Source organism: Thunnus thynnus, chromosome 21 (assembly GCF_963924715.1).
Source record: "Thunnus thynnus chromosome 21, fThuThy2.1, whole genome shotgun sequence".
In the NCBI taxonomy this organism is placed as follows: Eukaryota; Metazoa; Chordata; class Actinopteri; order Scombriformes; family Scombridae; genus Thunnus; species Thunnus thynnus.
The window spans coordinates 18,331,012-18,350,171 of record NC_089537.1 but is presented as its reverse complement, the minus strand read 5'-3'; the positions used below and the strand labels follow the sequence as shown (position 1 = coordinate 18,350,171).

Below are 19,160 nucleotides of genomic sequence, written 5' to 3'. Positions count from 1 at the left end.
CTTTAACATCTAATCATAACCTGGTGTGGCATACACGCCAGCCAACTGACCACAATGCAAATGTTTTGGTACAGTATGATGCAAATGTTAAAACCGCTTGTTCATGCATTCCTATTGAGGAATTCACAAGCCCACAATCACTACCTCCTGAATAAAAACTCCAATACTTCATCTCATATTAAAGCGTAAGTATACGCTAACGTCATAATTGTGTGCAGTATGGTCAGACTGTAGTCAAGTAGGGTCAAACCTTTTACAACTAAGTAGTCTTGTGTTGAAATACTAAAATATTCAAAGGTTTGGTCTGCGTGGTGTTCCACATCAATACAAATTGCTCCAGAAGATTAATTCTATTATGATAGATATCTATATATACACACACACAAATACTATTGAACTATCATTTCACACCACATGCAGGACAAACTCACACAAACACAGTCTCATTTTTACACAATGTCTTTATTTTTTTTTCTCCTAATTACAGACTCATGGGTTAAAAATAAAAATAAAAAAAGCAAAACATTTGTTGTTCAAACCCACTCCCCCTTTTTTCAAAAAGAAAAAAAAAAAAGTCTCCACACAAACCCCACCCCTGTCTTTCCCCGCCCTAAAGTAACAGCTCCGGCCCACTCCATTCATTAAATTAATAATCAATGCCGTTAGCTCATCAGCCTTCCTCAGACAAGCCGTGACTGCACTGCGCGTAGTCAGAGAAAGGGGGCGCCTTAAGGTCCGCACTGTACACCCCAAAAAACACCCTTGTCTCTGGTCCTGCCTTCCTCACTCTCACGCAAACTTGCCTGCCTGCCACTCAGCTATGTTGGCTTCAGCTCTCTGTATATAAATCATGTGTTGGGTTGACGGCCTGTTAAGTGCCATCTGTACTGCAGTGTGCTGTGGTGTATGTTGAACAGGTGTGTGTGTGTGTGTGTGTATGTGTGTGTCATCAATGTGTGTGTTTGTGTGCGCGAGTTGAAGTGTGAAAAGGACTAAAAGCATCATCAGCGTTTGCTGTTGTAGTAAATGCCCCCCGCGGCGGGCCTGTGGTCGCCCTGCCCCCCTCCCCCGCCCCCCCACACGGACAGGATGGGGTGAGTGTGCATAGCGGGAGCAGAGAGAGAGAGAGACGCTGCAGAGACAGTGGGGGGGGCCTGCGCCACCTGGGGAGGGGTCGTCAGCCTCCACTGGTCCTGAAACCTGAAACGACAAGAAGTGGTCTAATATACAGAGAGAGGAGGGGGGGGAGGAGGAGGAGAGACGGGAGACAAGGAGCACAGAGGGAGGGAGGGGAGGGGAGGGGGAAAAAGGGGGGTGGGGGGATGGAGGGGGTTGCACGAAATAAAAACATTGATGCCTGTCAAAAGAATAAAACAAGCTGCGGCCATGCCTGAGTTGGGGGTGACAGGTATGGACGAGCGGTGGGGAGTTGGCTGCACAGCAAAGAACCCCACCCTCCAGAAAAAAGGGGGGGAGAAAAAAAAAAAAAAAAAAAATTATGGATGTACAATCCCACGGAACACCGAAGGTCCGTCACTGTCCAGAGATCAGTGTGGACAGCAAATAACACAATCCATGGTGTGATGAGCCAAAGAGGAGGAGGAGGGAGGGGGGGGGCAAATGAGTTATAAAATGCAGGGAGATGGGGGGTGGAGGGTAAGGATGAGAGAGGCAGAGAACGGCGGACACAAAAGGGGTGGAGGGTGGGTGGGTGGGTGGGTGGGTGGGGAGGTAATGATATACTCCAAGCCACAAACTTAAAACACAACAACAATACTCTGGCTAGCAGAAGTTTCACACATGTACAGTACATTAAAAACAAAAAACAGAACACAGTATCTTTTCTTGTAGCTGTCCCCCCCCCTGTTCTCTTTTTTTTTTTTTTTTTTTTTTTTTCCTTCTTGTATAGGTGGTGGGTGAGTGGGTGGGCTGTGTTGGTGATGGTGTGAAAGCAGGAGGTCACAGCCAGACCAAAGGAGACACATCTGCAGCCTGAGATACCATCATCCCCTCCCCCCCACCCTCAAAACCAACAAAAAACAAATAAAGAAAAACTGCCACCACGTTCTCCCCCCAATGGCCAACTTATACCTTACCAGGGGTGACCGCATCAACCTCCGCACACGCACGCTCACACACAATCGCACACTGCGGCCAGTCAGTCTCTCTGTCCAGAAGAAGTTTTTTTTTTTCTTTCCTTTTTTGTCTTTTTTTTCTCTCTTCTGGGGGGTTCTCTTCTTTTATTGTTGGGGAAGGGGAGTTGTTTTTTTTTTTGTTTTTTTTTTTTCATTGTGTGTGTTTTTAAATGGGAACAGAGAGGGGAGAGGGTTGATAGTAAGGGAGTGTTGGGAAGGGGTTGGGGGTGTTTAGTAAGGGGAATACCACGATGTTGTTCGCCCTCGGCCCCTGGAAAAGAGAGAGAAAAAGAGGGTGAGTTTTTTTCTGGTTGGCTTAAGAAGACGGACACCAATTTCCTGGTGTGATATTATATTATAGATATGTGGTATGTGTGCGATTGTGGGCAGAGAAAGGGTCTGCTGAAATTTCAGTCCTAGAGGTAAACTGAAGGGGGGAAAGAATATATTTATATATATCAAAATGAATGACAGGGTTCACAAATCACTTAATAGACATACCATCTTAACGGTATTGTGCCTTTGATCTTACAAGGTGTTGCGTTACAACAAATCAATCTGGAAGAATGAACTACAGTGCTGAAAAAAGCTGAAAGCAGCTTTGCCAAGAGAGGAAAAGTGTTTAATTTCCAGATATAAAGATAATGATTAGTGGGTGTGGGTGTGAGGGGACAGCAAAGGCACTCTCTCTCCCTCTTTCTCTCTCTCTCTCTGTCTCTCTCTGCGAGAGCCGCCTCTGGGGTCACTGTGGGGGAAAGACCTTGAGGACAAACAGCACCACACATATACCCCCAGCAAGACAGTGCACACACACACACACACACACATACATGTACACACTCGCACGCACGCTCGCACAGACAATTTGGGGGACAGGACTCACAACTGCATTGTTATTTTTCTTTGGTGAACACACTCAAAACACTATCTGACACATACACAAAAGCCAGGCGGTAGCAACCTCTCCATACATCACCCCCCTCTCTCTCGCTCTCTCTCTCTCTCTCTTTCACACACACACAAACAGAGCATTTAGTGGCAACAAACACAAAAAGGTCACACACTGGGACTGAAACCAGTGGATGTTAGGCTAGATGCTGAGGTCAGGCTGCAGTAATGAACCCTCGTTTCTGGGAGTGAACGCTGTAAAGGTGAATCTGAGTTGGGGTATGTATATGTGTGTGTGTGGGTGGGTGGGTTCATGTACATGCAAGGACATACACTCTACATATGCACAGAAAAAAAAAAAAAAACCAACAAAAGATTCTTCCACTTCATGAGTACAGTATGTGGGTCTTCTGGCTCATATCAAAATCTTGGCTTTTCACTATGCCAACTTGGGAAGATGACAAGCATGATGTTAATGGATGCAATACCAGCGAAAAATACCTTTAGAGTGAATGTTAAAATTGTTCTTTGCTCCCTGACTGTTTCCTGCACTAGATAAACGCCACTATTTGGCTGCATTGTCCTGTAATACTATTAAGTTCTGGCAAATTAAGCTTCACATCAGCCTCTAAAGAAAATACCTGCTGGCTCCTGGGTAAAACTTAACGTCTCCTTGTAAATACAAAGCCAATCAATAATGAAAACGCTTTAATGTAACAGAGGACTATGAAATCTTCCCAAGCTCATAATAGATCAATGCAAAGATTTTGAACAGGCCATATGTTTTTGTTCACCATGGATGTGTTCCCACAACAAGACAAGGCACCAGTGAAAAGTGTTATTTTGTTCAGATCTGAGCCTGATTCTGTTCAACTGCAGCAATCTTAAAGGAGACTAGAGATGAATTCCTGATGTCAGCCTTTCTGCTCTCCTCTGCAAGAAGTGATCAAGGCCAGATCAAGTGAAACAACACTCCGCTTCTCTGCATGCTATTCTCTGTGGGTGATTACTGCATATTAACCAATGCTGCTAGATAGTGAGAAGATACATTATGTAGCCATCAATAATACCCACAAGGGTGTTTCATAATAACAGATTACTATTAGTACAGTCATTACAGTTAAATTACTGATGACGAAAACAATTCAGCCTCTCGTGACCTTGGAACTGCCAGCTTTAATCTGAATGACAAAACTGTGGGAACAACATATTAAAAATCTTCAGCTATTACATTGTGTGTATGTGTGTGTGTTTTAGCAGAGTCTTCTGAGGTTAATGGACTTTTTCCGCTTTGCTGCTGGATTTTCATTAGCTTAAAATAACTGCAAAACAGTCAGACAGAACTTTAAAGTTCAAAGATGACAATATGTCTGACATATGCTTACAAAACAACAAGCTAAATTAAAGCTTTTAATGCCAAATGCAAATAAGTCTTTCGGCTTGTAAACTGCCCATGATCAGTACTTTCGGCTTCTGGAGACTTGATTTAATATGAAAATCCCCTCAGCTTCTCCTCGCGTCTTTGTGTGCCTTGTCCTGCAGCTTGGGCCAAATCCCAGCGAGTAAACTGGCAGGGTTAGGGTTTCTTGGTATGTGTGGGAGTGGTTGGGATAAGCACACAGAGTGATTAGAGAGATTCTGACCTTGAGGTTCAGACACTCTAACACAAAGGAATGAACAGAGATTAGGGGCGTAACGGTTCGTGTATTCGTCCTGAACCTTTCAGTCCAAGATGTTCGGTTCAGTATGTGACTTTCCTCGCTGACCCAAACAATTACTGTCAAAATAGTTACTCCGACATGTGGAACAATAACACAAGAGTTGCACCCGAACGTTCTGGCAGTGAACCAATCATCTGTAGCATGCTCATGGATGTATGCTCGCCAGCTTAGCCAAGTTACCCTGGTTACCCCTGCTCATGTAGTGTTGTTGCTGTTATTAAAATATGCATCGTTATCTCCATATTTAAAAACGATATCGGTTCTCATCGTGCCCCTCCCCTCTCTGTAACAGTCGGTTTTCACTCCGCCTTTGAATGAAGCCATTCAGAACAACTATAAACACATTTGATTTCTGATGTGGTCGGACAGCATGTCGTAAGAACCAGTTCTCAGCGACCATAAATCAGCATAAAACAGCTGTCAGCAGGTGTTTTGACTCCTTGTAAGAAATAGAAAGGTTGTTTTCCTTTTCCACCGCAGCACAACTAAATAGACTTTTTCTTTTATGTCTGACCTGCCGATTCCAATTTGCTTTCTTTCTAAGAGTTATAATTGACAGCATACAAACATTTTTGTAACTTTTCTTTGATGGAATTGTATGTTTGTAAGCCACTGTTCATATAAAACATAAACACAGTATTTGGTTTTCTAACTACATGATGAACTTTAAAGTTCATTGAAGTCAACTCAAAGTAAAAATACTTATAAAATATTTGTCAGTGGTGCAGATAAACCCTGGTGGGTACCACAAAGTACTTTCACATCCTATTCTCCACCTATAATATTTTCTTATTCCCTAAATATTATCTTTTTACAGTAATCAAAAAAGCACTTTACTTATTAAGCAAATATCAACTCTGATGTCTTTTTAATGGTGATTTGCAGCACTCAACGGGTGTATAGTTCTTTTTGGTCATTATATCTAGATTAATAATATTTATCACTTGTATTAATTCAAATTTACTATTTTATATTTTTTCCCTACAGATTGAAACACACAGCAGGATTCATGTCAGTGTATCAGATAATGAGAAAGAGGTTAAACTAAATCAAATATAAACAAAAACAACAGCAGTATTAACAGCAGAGCCACACCTGCTTTCACGTTAACTGTGTGTCAACAGCTAAACACGTCCCGGCATGTAAACTCTCTGTTACATAATGGCTACTCTGGGCTGGACTGACTCACCATCTATCCCATCCTGAGCAGACCCAGGATGGTCCGGGTGTAGCCCGGGTTCAGGCCGTCGTCTGAGTCGTGCCTGTTGGTGGTCGTGATGATGGTGTGACATGTTGCCAGTAAATAAAACCAGTAAATTAATATTTAAACAAGTTAAAAAACGGCAGCAGACATGCAAGTTTCTGCATTTAGTATTATTGCGCGTTTGTGTGTGTGTGGCTGTACCGTCTGTGCTGCCGTGTAAATTTGACTGATGGGAGCAGAGACTGATCAGGGACAGTCACCAGTCATGGCCAATCAGTCATTTTTGATTAGTGGCCGATCGATCAATGCTTCTCTAGTTTATATTGTTTTCTTCCTTTTTTTTCCTGCCATACCAAAAATGTACTGAACCGTGACCCTGAAACCGCAGTACATACTGAACCGTGAATTTTGTGTACCGTTACACCCCTAACAGAAATGTAACCCTCTCTAGAAATTATTCAGAGGCAGCCTCGCTAAACTAGTAATTCACTGCACAACTACACGAGTCAGGAGCAAGGTCAAAAATGAAACAAGAAAAGCACACAAGATAAAATGGACTTAATGAAGGGTTCTCAGAAGAAACTGTTAAATCACTGAAATAAAGGCTTTTATGCTTTTTCCAAAATTACTGCTGCAGTGTCTTTTTTTCTGGAAAAAGTTCTTCGTTTATTAAAACATTAAGTATTAAGCAATGGTCCAGGGCCTAAGGGTTCCACATGCTTTCCACAAGCGATCAAATCAGAATCTCTCTGTTTCAAAACTCAGTGCATGTGTGAGGAAGTTGGCATGCTGATCAATGTGTTTGGCACCACACCTCCCTTCTCAGTCTCAACAGAAAAAACAAGATGGCTTCACAGATAGAGCTCCACCCTGGGGCTTACATGGAGTGAGACTCTTTGCAGCCTTGCTCCCTACAAAGGCTCGCCATAATGTATTCAAGGGGCCAGTAGGTTGTGTTTCAATTACCTCCACAACAACCTCTCATATTTTTCACATCATCTCATTTATATTAACTAATGGAATTATTTTTCGCATTATCTCATTTACATAAACCAAGGAAATTAACGAAAAAAAGTTTTGATAAATCCTGTAAACAGTTAGTCTGCCGTGACTTAGCCTTGCAGTGGAAACAGGACTGGAGACTCACGGAGCCCCACAGCAGAGCTCTCAAGTGAATCCCACAGAATTTCATTCTTATGTGACCAGAATCATTGAGAGATCTTATCTCACTTCACAAACATTGTATGTGGAGAGCCACTAGAATCCCAGTGCACATCACTCTGATCAGCACCAGGCTTCTCCTGTTGTTCAATGTGGATCACAGTAATGGCAAACCAAACTGAGGGTTTACATGCCTATCAGAACACCAGAGGAAGCACTACGATTTCCAGTTGCAACATGGTTTGATGATATAGAGCATTAAACACAAGACTGCAGTAGAATGAAAGCACGGTCACTGTAAATGACGTACTTCATTTAGTTATCATACTGCTCGTCGACACAACCTAAACCTCTCAGTTATGCAAATGATTTGCACTCTCAACTGCCATGAAAATAACCTTCCAATCTTTCTAAAACCATTACATGCAGCTGCTGGAGCCTTGCACTAGTACCTGCTATCATTAAATTGCAGGAGATTGCATTGGCACTGACCCAAAAACAGATCCAACTTAACAGAGTATGTACAGCCTGGGAAGGACAAATTGATGTGCACAGAGTCTGTTTGCCTCCATTGAAATGGTTGTGTGATGTGGCATGCAATGAGCTGCACCATCCCAAAGCTGATGTGATGTGATCTCTAAAACTGACTACATGGCATGTTTGTGTGTGTGTGTGTCTGTGTTTCTATTACATTTGTGTTAATACAGTATCTGTGTCTCTGAGTGAAATAATCCCTTCCATGATGACCAGATTACAAGTAATACTGAAGTGGATATCATGATAAAATATGATTTACGTTTTTACAAGTCTTTGACTATATTTGAGGACAGCAATTAGCTGATATCTTAGAACATTGAACCCAAATTCTTGATTTCAAAATGAATGGGTAAAACTTTTTGGACATTGCACCTCCTCTCCATTAATTAGAAACTGCTACTCTGACCTTTCTGTACTTACCTTCTCTATACTATCCAATCATAAAAGCAAAATATCTTTTCAGCTTCACTCTTAACTTACCTTCCTGCTCATTCTTTTCAGTTCTTTCAATGTGACCACATTCAGAAACCATTTTCCTACTCCATACTATTCTGCCCAATTAAGTCTGGAGTTTAAAAAATGCATGCAGCTGGGAATAGTGTGGTGGGCAGTAGCTCCAGCTGCATGAAGTGCACAAACATTTGCACTAGTCTATTTTCCATTCGTTATCTATTTGAGGCCAGCCCAGGGTCCATGTTTTTCCTCATATTCTCAGATTAGTTTTCCGTGTAGACGATCACTGATTCCTCCTCTATTTATTCTTGTCGTGGTAAAATACAGGGAGAGGGCAATGTTAACCCTATCATTGTAGGCCACAAAACGCAATGTTCTAATATGCCGTGGAATAGTTTATCATTTTTATAACCTGACAGGCAGTTGTGGCAAAAACTGTCCAATACTTGTTTTTCTTCCTAGCTGCATCCCTCATTTGCACAACAAAAGAGCAATAAAAATCATCATAATTGTGGGTTTATGTAAATCTTTTAACACCAGCTGCTACTTCTGGCTGGTCATGATGGGCTTTGTTGTTTGTCCTGTCCTCCCTTCCCCTTCAGTGGAAACAGTGAGTGAGATGCTGTGCATGCGGGTGCAGTGCTCTCCCACGCTGTCAGAAGTGAGGCGTCTTGGCGTCAGCTCACCTGAAGGCCCGTCCTCTGCCTCTGGGTGGTGTGTAGCCACTGTAGTAGCGTGCACGTGACGAGAAGCTTCCTCCCCGTGATCGGAATCGAGCCCGTGGAAAGCCGCGGTCTGTGGTGCTGATGCCTGGTCTGTTTGTTCTCTTAGCGCCCACCTGAGGTGTGAGATTTGAGCAAGAGACCGTTACACAAACTAACAAGATTCAGAGTGTTGTGGCTCTTTTCTCGACAGCTTTTGTGTTCACGGACCAGAACGGAAAACTCATAGCCATGAAACGGTTCCACAGTTAATTTCTTTAGAAATGTGTTCATTTCACACAATTTCTTTTCAATTTGGATAATGTAAGAAATCTGTTTAGCATTCTGTGGGTGATATTATACTTGTGTTTCCAATCACGTTCCTCAGTGATCCAAGAATATGAAATGTTTCCTCTCACACCAAACTACACAAGCCAGTTTCAACCATTAGCAAAATCAATCATTAAAATGAGCTACTGTAATGCCTAGCAAGAAGCATGAAGGCAAGATTTTGCAACCCTACTGCATAAGTACAAAGGGAGTCTTTTTAACAGGCTAACTTGCATGTACCCACTCAGCCAATCAGAACGAACCTGTCAAACCCACCCCGAACTGGCACAGTGATCAAAGTAGTTCCTGCCACCGTCACTCCAAGTAACAGCAGCAGCTACATGAAGCCAACAGTGTTTCTTCTGCAACCGTTTAGTTATGGTGGTCACTGGGATTATTTTGTGTGTTTCAGTTCATTTTATAAATGCAGCAAGTGTTCCAAGTTGGACAATTGACAATGATGAAGCTCCATCACAAGGACTAACCTTGTTTTTGCTTCTTAATAAGAGAAAATGAACCACAATAATTTCCCATTCTCTTACAATGGTACCTCTTTTCTTGCCATAGTGACCTGTGACTCCTGAAACTGCAGTGTGAGCGTCACTAAATTACACTGAGGGAAAAAACAAATATCTGAAAATTGAACTTGACTTGCCTTTATCTGCCTTCCTCTGAAAAGGGACTCGTCCAAAGCCATGGCTGTCCTAACAGACTCTTTGTCTGCAAACTCAATATAGGCAAACCTGGAGGGAAGAAAAAAAAAAAACATCAAAGGAATCAATGGCCATTCAACTACAAAAGTACAGCAAAAAGCAACATGAGAGCATGATAGCGCCATTATCTTGATTCATCACAGGCATATCATTGATGTATTCTGATAGCAAATCCTGTTCATTGCCACCATTGGTAACAAATGACTAGTTCATAAAAGGAAACCTATTCCCCTCCAGGTGAATAACCCAGTTTGTATAAAGTTGAAGCCACTCTGGTGGGAGTTGATGTAACAGCAGCATTCAGGAAAAGTGGTTGCCAAGAGGTGCAACCAGAACTCAAAATGTTTGACAATGATAAAAATCTAGTCCCGGGCAACCATTTCTGTCTGCCCTGGATTTTCTAACAAAAGAAAACCACATTCTTTGAGAGTTCAACTGCTGAGCTCTAGCAAGCCTTTGGGAAGACTCCGTCGTTTGTACTAACGCTCAATTAAATCTTTCCACCTACGGTTTCCCTTATCTCTTTGTCAACTGGGTTACCTTGTATATTTGCCTCACAAGATAATAAGCTGTAATCAACTCCTCCACCCATTCAACAACTGTATAGTGAAAAGGTATTATGTTGATTTATTACCCCTTGGGATGCCCTGTGTATTTGTCACATAGGATGGTGACTCTGTTTACTGAACCGCAGCCATGAAAGTGAGCCTCAAGCTCTTCTGCCGTGGCACCATAGTCCACCTGAAGACAGAAAGGATAAAAGGTTAGACATCAAGAGAGTTGCATCGCCATTACTTGAGCATGTACATTTACAATTAAGATTGAACTATTTTTGCTCATTACAATAAGATTCAGTGTTTAGGTTTTAACATCTAAGATTTTGTGTATGGCTGTGAAACAAATCCACACCAACATCTTTGTTCTCTGTCCCAAGACAACTTTTATGTCATATATATATATATATATATATATATATATATATATATATATATATATATATATATATATATATATATATATATATATATATATATATATATATATATATATATATATATATATATATATATATAAAGACATACAGCAATAGAAATATGAGAAAGTATTCACCCTCCCTGGACTTTTTACTACACAGAATCACAGTGGATGCATAAAATCTTCCAACAAAAGCCCAAATATTTACTGTGAAGCACCTAAATTACTACTGGAGCAGCCAAAACTTGTAAAAGTAAAATGGGAATTTGAGTGATGTGCAATTAGTGTGCATGATTTTAGGTTAAATACACTTGTACCTGTAAGGTCAACCTGCTAGTTAATAAATTAAAAATTCTCAAAAAAAAAAAAACCCCAAGAAGGAATGTTTCTGATGTGAGGGGGTTCAGTTAGGTTAGTCTTTAGAAAAAGGAATGAATACAGAGGCTTTAAATCTGCCTGGAGCAGGCATCCCTAAATAGCTGTGTAAGAAAGACACCAGTGGGGGTAGCCACCTAAACAACTCTGAGGGGGCAACAGGTTTCCTTAGCTGAGAGACACTGTGCATACAATCACTGTTGCCTTTGCAAAAACAAAGCCACTGTTGGAGAATCTGAAACAAAGTGGAGGACGGCTGCCATGGTATTGATTTTTTTTCCATTATCACACAAATTAGCGAAGCCATTCAAACCGTTGTGGTAACCACCATGAAAAAAAAAACCTCAGACGTTATAAAAGAATTGGTTTCTAGATACTGTACTGGCCTGAATATAAGGCGACCCTGATTATAAGACAACGGAAAAATACTTGATGTAACTTACACCATAATCTAGTTAGGTACTCACACACTCTCCTACCAGGCTCATAAGACTGCCTGTTTGTCTTTTTGAGCTCTTTATCATCTGTCACAGTGGTATTTGGCAGCTTGACATATTCATTTCTTCAGTAGAGACGTCGGAAGACACTTTGGACTCGTTTTCACTCATCATGAATTTATTTCCTCCGTGGCAGAAAAATAGTTTCGCGAAACTCCTGCAGGTTAAACTGGACTAACTGGAAATTAGAACCACTTTTAGGGCTGACTGGTTAACACACTCACTATAAACAGACTTTAAGACACTCGCTAGCCTAGCAATGCAAACATTTGTGTAGGAGTTCAGGGTTTCCACCAGTGTACTGTAAGCCTGGTGGCTCGAGGGGCCTGATTTGACCCTCTCGCCAGGCATAAGCATCGGGGAATTTTTTTTTTTTTTTAGAAGTATTTTAAGATGTTTTCTAAACTGTAGCATAGCTCCTTCAAGGAATAGCTACAGCGACCGCTAGCAGTATAAGTTAACTGTATAGCTGTATGTGTGTGTGTGTGTGTGTACAGTTCAGCCTATTTGTTGGTGAATAAATGCTAAAACTTCTCAAGACCCAAGCCAAGGTCCCCTGTCTTGCTTATTTCTGCCGAAAATAAGCAGCGAGACCCGGGGAGACATGAGAGGAGCTGCTCGCTAACAGCTACGTGTGTTTACAGAAGAGAGCAGGAGGGAGGACAGGCGTCTCCTTCCATTTTTCTGTGCTGCAACTCTGCTACTGCTCCACGGTCACCGAGCAGACACTTTCAGTTTATAATTGTACTGTCCGTCATTTGACTAAGTATTGATAACACGCTTAATACTTTACAAATGAGTTTTTTTATTTGATGAATGTGGGAGTTGATCCGTGAAAATTCACTACATGAGTTTTATTTGTATTTAAAAAAAACAAAACAAGCGATGGTGGGGTCCGTGGGTAAATAATCAGTGTATGCCCATATATCACCGGTAACACGTTTGGCTCAGTTTTTGACGGAAACCCTGGAGTTGTTCAAAAAGAATCTGATGTTGTGAACATGTAATTACACCCCGAATATAAAAACAACCCCACTTTTTCAGACGTATTTCTAGGAGGGAAAAAAAACAACAATCTTATATTGGGACCAATACGGCAAACTTTTCGAATGCATTTATTCCTGTAGTTGTCTATTCCTTATAGCCTCTATAATCTAAATGTCTGATTTTATTCCTGTGTTGTCATTAAGAGGTCGATTTTGCAGCATGACTAATGGTCAGCATTCAGCAAGTACGTCATTCTTTATGTCAAGCCTGAGAGAATAACTAATGTCCCATCACTTGAGTCGCTCACTCAGTGGTGAAGCGGTGATCAGCTTGACTCTGCAGTGGGCGTGACCTGATTGCATTACCATGGTAATGCGGTAATCACTGCAGCTCTATCTAATGGTGTCAAATTTTAGCTTTGTAATCTTGATGCTAAATGCCATGTTTGGCATAACACATAACAGGACATGGGGCTAATTTATCAACAAGACAATGGCCACAGATACACTCACACCCACCATGCTAGTTGACAGAACTTAAGTGTAAGTTAAGTATCAAGATTTGCAACACTGATGCCAAACCTCATAGACTCAAGGATGTATTTGCTGCCAAATTTGCCTTTACAAATCACTTAAAAGGTGGCTATATCATTCTCAAATTCTTTGATGTATATTTTGATAATTATCTACAATCAGAAAACTATAGATACATTTGTATCAAAAACCACTACAGTACTCTTTATACTTGGCATAGATTACCATGTGTTTGACATTTAAAAGAGGAACTGGACAAATTGTATTTTGATGCTTTGGTGACATTGTTCTTGAAACTTTCATGCCAATAAAGCCCATTGAAATTGAAAAAATAAAAAAAAACAACTGAAAATTAAAAGTATTTTCTGTTAATTTGTGTGTGTGTGTGAGGGGGGGAGAAATCACAAACTATAAAACCTGAAAAATTCCAAGGGGGGATGAGCAATGTCTATAGACACTGTAAATCATGATTCAATGACAAAATTTGATGATTTTTCTTTAATACCATCTCAAAAGTTACAACAAAATCAAGTGGCCAATATAGCCTCTGCATGAGACAACGAAGAGACATTTACTCACATTTCCGACATAAATAGATCTGCCATCTGCTTCCATCTTCTCCTCGATGGACATGATGACAGGACCGACTACACAAGGGGAGAGGTGGGGGGAACAAAGCTAAATGAGCAACATAATATTTTCCTATCGAAACATTCAAAACTCTTGTGTCTCAAACTACATAATACAAGTATTTCTACAACTGGCAAGTCCATCAAATGAAAAGAATTGTGTATAAAGTACGGTTCTGAAGGCAACACTAAATTTCCTGTTTGACGTAAGTGCTGAAAATAGTTATCTGGATTTTTTTTTTTAACAGAAACTGGTTTAGGGTTACATAAAATTACAACAAAATTATGACTGAAATTTGGTCTATTTCCTTCATAGTGATGTCTTCTGAAGTACTGCCAAAAAAACTTTCATGCACCATCATTCTCTCCGTCTTATAAGTGATTTAAATTTTGCTGAATGTGCCAATAGGGCCCGAAAGATGGTGAACTATGCCTGGGCAGGACCAATCTGAATAACATATCTCCATCTTGATGTAGGCTGAACATGTATACTACACATTTTATCAATGAATCAGTCTGAATAGGCCTTCCACTAGCAAAGTGCAGTCTCTTGCAAATCATCTATTGTTGAATTAAGTGTTCAGCCATAATACAAACATGCAGATTAAAGTTATTCTAATTTTAAACTAATTTTAAAGCAATTTCCTACTACCGGCACACCAGCACAATGGCTGAGTACTGACAAGAACATGGTGTGGATATTTTTCTGATAGTTGCATGCACTAAACTGATCCCATATTTTATAATTATTTCTATCTATCTATCTCTCTCTATAAAAAATGAACTTAAGTCACAAAGATAGAAGATTAAATTATTTTTAAAATGTATAATGACACGCTTCCTTTATTGGATTATATTGTCAGGAGAGGAACAAGAAACATGGACAGATGGGTAGAAAGGGAGGCCTCCCCCCAAAAAAACCACACACACACGCACGCACCTGGTGGGGGGCTGAGATTCATCTGTTTCTCCACCTCGTTCTGTAGCTCCTTCAGCTTCTCTGCCTCTTCCTCCATCTCTCTCACCCGGGCTTTGATTGCCTCCAGCTCCTGCAACACAGACACAAATGTCAGTCCATCATGTGCACAAAACCATACACTGGAAGATTAATCACAAGTCCTATAATCATACTTACACCAACGAGAGCTGACCAACCACCAAACTTGACAAATGTTTCCATAACACCCTTTCATCACATGCCGTTGACAACACTAGACTAGACACTTGAGATGCTGAACCTGAGTGATGGTGTCGTCTTAACATGACCTCAATCTAAAATAGGGAAAGCGAGTACATGTAGTGTTTCTGCCTGAACCACAAAATCCAACATTGAGACTATTATAATGTAAAAAAGTGCCGTCTGGCTGGTTTTGCACATTCACTATAGTTACACTGCCTCTCATCCCACATTGTTAACCATATTTCCTACCATGCAGCATAATTTTGGCAGTGGCTGCTTTCTATAACTTGAAATTTGACCTCTAAGCAATTAAATAAAAGCGCTCCATCTGCCCATGATATGCCTGCATATATTTGGAACACTGGAATAAAATTGATGAATCAGTAAGGCACCCTCAGTTTTTGTGTTTCCTGAACAAAGCCACTGTTCAGAAATGGCATTAAAACAACACAGAAACCAAATGATAGTAAAAACATTTGTAAACAAAATAATCAATACACATTTCAATCCAATATTCGTTGTTTTAGGTGTTTAACGTGTAGAAATACATGACATTGATAACACAAATGTGAATAAGTGCTCATTATTCTCATAATTTTAATATTTCTGGATGTTGGCCAGAAAAGTAAAATAATTTAAAGACATTAACTTTTGGCTCAAGCACCCGATGATGCATTGCTACTAAGTTATGTATTTATAGGCTACATGACACTGAGCATGTCAATAAATAATTGGTATATTAAATCAATAAGAAAATGCATTTGTTGCAGTCTTAATGCTATTCAAATTCAATTAAGAGACATCTTGGAACCACAACAGGAAATCCCAACACTGAGGACGTTTATCTAAACTCAGAAGAAAAACTGACATCCACAAAACAAACAGTGCCAAAACAATGTAAATATTCTTATAGCCAACACAGAAATGACAGTGTCCTCATGTGAGAACAGACCCTCCTGTACAGTGGTGCACTGCAGCACAGTGGGAGTCACTCCAGCTCCATCCAGGGCTGCTGCCTATAGTGACAGATACCCACACCAGCACACAACTGACTGCAGGGCCACTAGCAGATCACATTAAATTCAAGTCTTCTTACCGGAGAGGAGTGCCCCTGCATAGTGACATATTGCACGTGCTCATAATAACACCATCATTTCTTAGCCTTCTTGTATCCATGTGCCTGATGAAATGTCAACAACCTTTATATATTAAAAAAAAAAAAAAAAAAAAAAAAAAAAAAGGTACAACTATCATAACTGAATGTCAAGATCGTGGAAAGGAAGAGAAAGTAATCCACAACCACAGCGAGATTGTTGCAATAAACCATCCAGCACTGACACGTTGTGGCTCCTATTTTTTTTTGTCGCATATTCAGTGCAACCTCTTTCACTCCCCTCCCTTCTCTAATTCTCCTTGCTCCAGCAAAACACTTAAGGATGTAAACCCAGCCCCTCAAATACCGCAACCCCCTGCATCTGCTGTTGCTCTACTACCCCCAAAAACCCACCTGGACATACTGCATATAGACACTACCAGGGAATATATGCATCAGTGCACAGGTGTTGGAAATGGAAACCAGGCCGAGAAAAACGCTGATTGTGCATCTTCAAAAGACAGATACGGGACAGAGCAAATCCTATGTCTGCCAGTCCAAAAAAAAAAAAAAAAACGACAAAAGACAGTCAGGTGCACGTCTGCCATCTCCACCCCAGCTTTGTTCAAACCAGCTAGCTTGTTAGCCAATCACAGACCCATCATCATATGGTAATAAATCTAGCCAGCAGCCCGATACAAACGGTAGCTTACGGTACAAAGGCCGCATTTTATCTGGTGACTGGTCATTACGGTTGACATGTCCCGCTGGTCAGTCTGGCTGCAGCATTTGATGATGGTGCCTGCGATAAGCTACCCGTTAGCCTGCCGTCGCTCGGTCATCTTGCATGTGAACACACCGGCGCCTGAAATGCCGCAGCAGCCAGCATATGTTGAGGGTAACGGGAATAAAAAGGTGACATTACCGTCAGTAGGTCGCCTTCTCAAGCAGGTAGATTCGCACAGCGGCGGTTAACTGTCTCTAACATCTCCGTCTCGCATTTTTTTTTACCCCCCAACGGCTCAAACTGCTCCCTGGCGCAGAGAAACTGGCGCCGCTCTTGCGCCAAGATGGCCGCCGACACCACGCATGTCACCACCCATTTCTACTGCACTGCGTGAACCACAATGGCGGTTAATATCGTAACGCACACGGCATGTGACCCAAAGATTTTTTGTGGGGAAATTTTTCAACAAAACGGTTGCTATTGCCTTCACCGAGTACTCCGATATGACCAAAATGTATCCCCGTATTCATGTGGCTGAAACAATGCCCTTCACTTACCGGGTCTTCAATCGCGGCCTCTCCCTCTTCTAACCCCGGTTCTTCGTCGCCGACACCCGGGTCTTCCAGCTCGGGATGTCCGGGGTCTGAATCTAGTAGAGACTCCTCCGCCAGTCCGTTACCGAACTCCGCCATCGCCCTGATCCAACTGTACCGACGCGCCTCGTGGCCAAACCACCGTTACAGGCCGCTACTCACACACACACACACACACGGGGGGAGAGTGAGCGGAGCGGGGAGGCGGAGAGGAAAAAAAACGGCGGAAAACGCCGCTTAGTAAAGTTAAAATGGGGAATAAAATGCCAGCTACAGTCCCAGCCACTACTCAAACAGCATACCACGATAAACAGGGACTGCTGTTTCACTCGTTGCCTTCAGGTAATGGTCCTAATTAAGACAAAGAAGCTAGTTTATTTACTTAATTGTGTATAAAAAAGGCGAGGACTCTACGCGAGAGCGGCGGCGTCGCTTCACTTCAGAGATGGCAGCCGAGGGCGGAGTCGTGTATCACTGCGGGCGTACAACTCTCGCTCCTATTGGTCAGTAGACGATTCTAGACAGCCCTAGTTGTCGTTTACTGCGCTCCCATTGGATAACTTAACAGGACGTTCCGGTTCCCAAAATCGCATCTTTGCCTTTTAATTGGGTTACATTTCTGTCAATCAAATATCCCTGTCAGGTCCTGTGTATATAGGCAAAAGCTAATTGTTCAGCAAATTAAGTCCAAGCACATTTGAGTGTCATATAAATTGCCCCCCCTCCCCTAGTGCGACCTCAGTGACCTTTGTTTTAAAACCTCAAGATTATTGAATGATGAGATAAAGAATTTAAAGTCCACCTCTGTGCAGAATTATGTATGTGGAGAGTTTGACACCAGAAGGCTGTTTTCATATTTATCTGCTAAAAGTGGAAAGGTTCTCTGAGATCATTGAAAATCCAAATTTAAGAGACGAGCCTACAAGCATGATTTGTGAGATCACAAATAGTTTGGAAGCCAATCCTGATGCAATATTCAATTAACACAAGTGTGATGTGGAAAATTGAAGCCAGTGGTGAAAAAATATTCAGATCCTTTTACTCAAGTAAAAGTACCAATACAACAATGTAAAAATACTCTGTTACAAGTAAAAGTCCTGAATGAAAAATTCTACTTAAGTAAAATACATAAGTATTAGCAGCAACATCATTAGATTATTAATATTGAAGCATCAGTGTTAGAGCAGCATGTTACTGTTGTAGCTGCTGGAGGTGGAGCTAGTTTCAACTACTTTATATTCAGTTAGCAAGTTTAGTCCAGTGGTTCCCAACCTAGGGGTCGGGCCCCTCCGAAGGGTCACCAGATAAATCTGAGGGGTTGTGAGATGATTAATGGGAGAAGAAAGAAGAAAAAACAAAGCTCTGATACACAAAGCTGTTTTCAATTTTCTGACTTTTTCTCTTTTCTTTGATTTTTGGTGAAATATTGGATCATCTGAAAATGTATTGAAATGAAACCATGTGAGAAGTTCAGAGAGAAAAATTACTATTTGATGGAGCTGTTAACAACTCAGACATCTGGAATCCGACACCAACTACACACTGTTTTTTGTAAGACATCCAATCTTCATCTGAAAAAGTAACTAAAGCTGTCAAATAAATGTAGTGGAGTAAAAGTACAACATTTCACTCTAAAATGTAGTGGAGTGAAAGTATAAAGTAGCATCAAATGGAAATAGTCCAGTAAAGTAAAATTACCTCAAAATTGTATTTAAGTACAGTACTTGA

The 19,160-nt window shown here is 41.1% G+C and overlaps 1 protein-coding gene across 4 annotated transcripts; it reads right to left on the bottom strand.

Annotated features, from left to right (window-relative positions):
- Positions 1-443: 443 nt before the first annotated feature.
- On the bottom strand, positions 444-17,892 carry pabpn1 (poly(A) binding protein, nuclear 1). 4 transcript variants are annotated; one of them, XM_067578457.1, is made up of 8 exons: positions 17,735-17,892; positions 17,397-17,586; positions 14,780-14,888; positions 13,790-13,857; positions 10,478-10,584; positions 9,786-9,873; positions 8,786-8,937; positions 444-1,200 (listed from the first exon to the last, which is right to left on the bottom strand). In XM_067578457.1, the coding sequence occupies exons 2-8, from the start codon at positions 17,529-17,531 to the stop codon at positions 1,005-1,007; spliced, it is 855 nt and encodes a 284-aa protein (XP_067434558.1). In that variant the 5' UTR covers positions 17,532-17,586; positions 17,735-17,892; the 3' UTR covers positions 444-1,004. The 4 variants fall into 4 exon arrangements, with proteins under 4 accessions (XP_067434558.1, XP_067434559.1, XP_067434561.1 ...); XM_067578458.1 differs by having other exon boundaries at positions 17,815-17,887; XM_067578460.1 differs by lacking the exons at positions 17,397-17,586; positions 17,735-17,892 and adding an exon at positions 17,038-17,188.
- Between the last annotated feature and the right edge of the window lie 1,268 nt (positions 17,893-19,160).

What these genes read in the sequence shown, in the direction of transcription:
- pabpn1 (XM_067578457.1), bottom strand. Translation starts at nt 17,531, where the DNA reads ATGGCGGAGTTCGGTAACGGACTGGCGGAGGAGTCTCTACTAGATTCA. An exon ending in GAATCTCAGCCCCCCACCAG is followed by an intron (nt 13,858 to 14,779) that starts GTGCGTGCGTGT and finishes CCCCTTGTGTAG; the next exon opens with TCGGTCCTGTCATCATGTCC. An exon ending in GATCTATTTATGTCGGAAAT is followed by an intron (nt 10,585 to 13,789) that starts GTGAGTAAATGT and finishes TTCTGTCTTCAG; the next exon opens with GTGGACTATGGTGCCACGGC.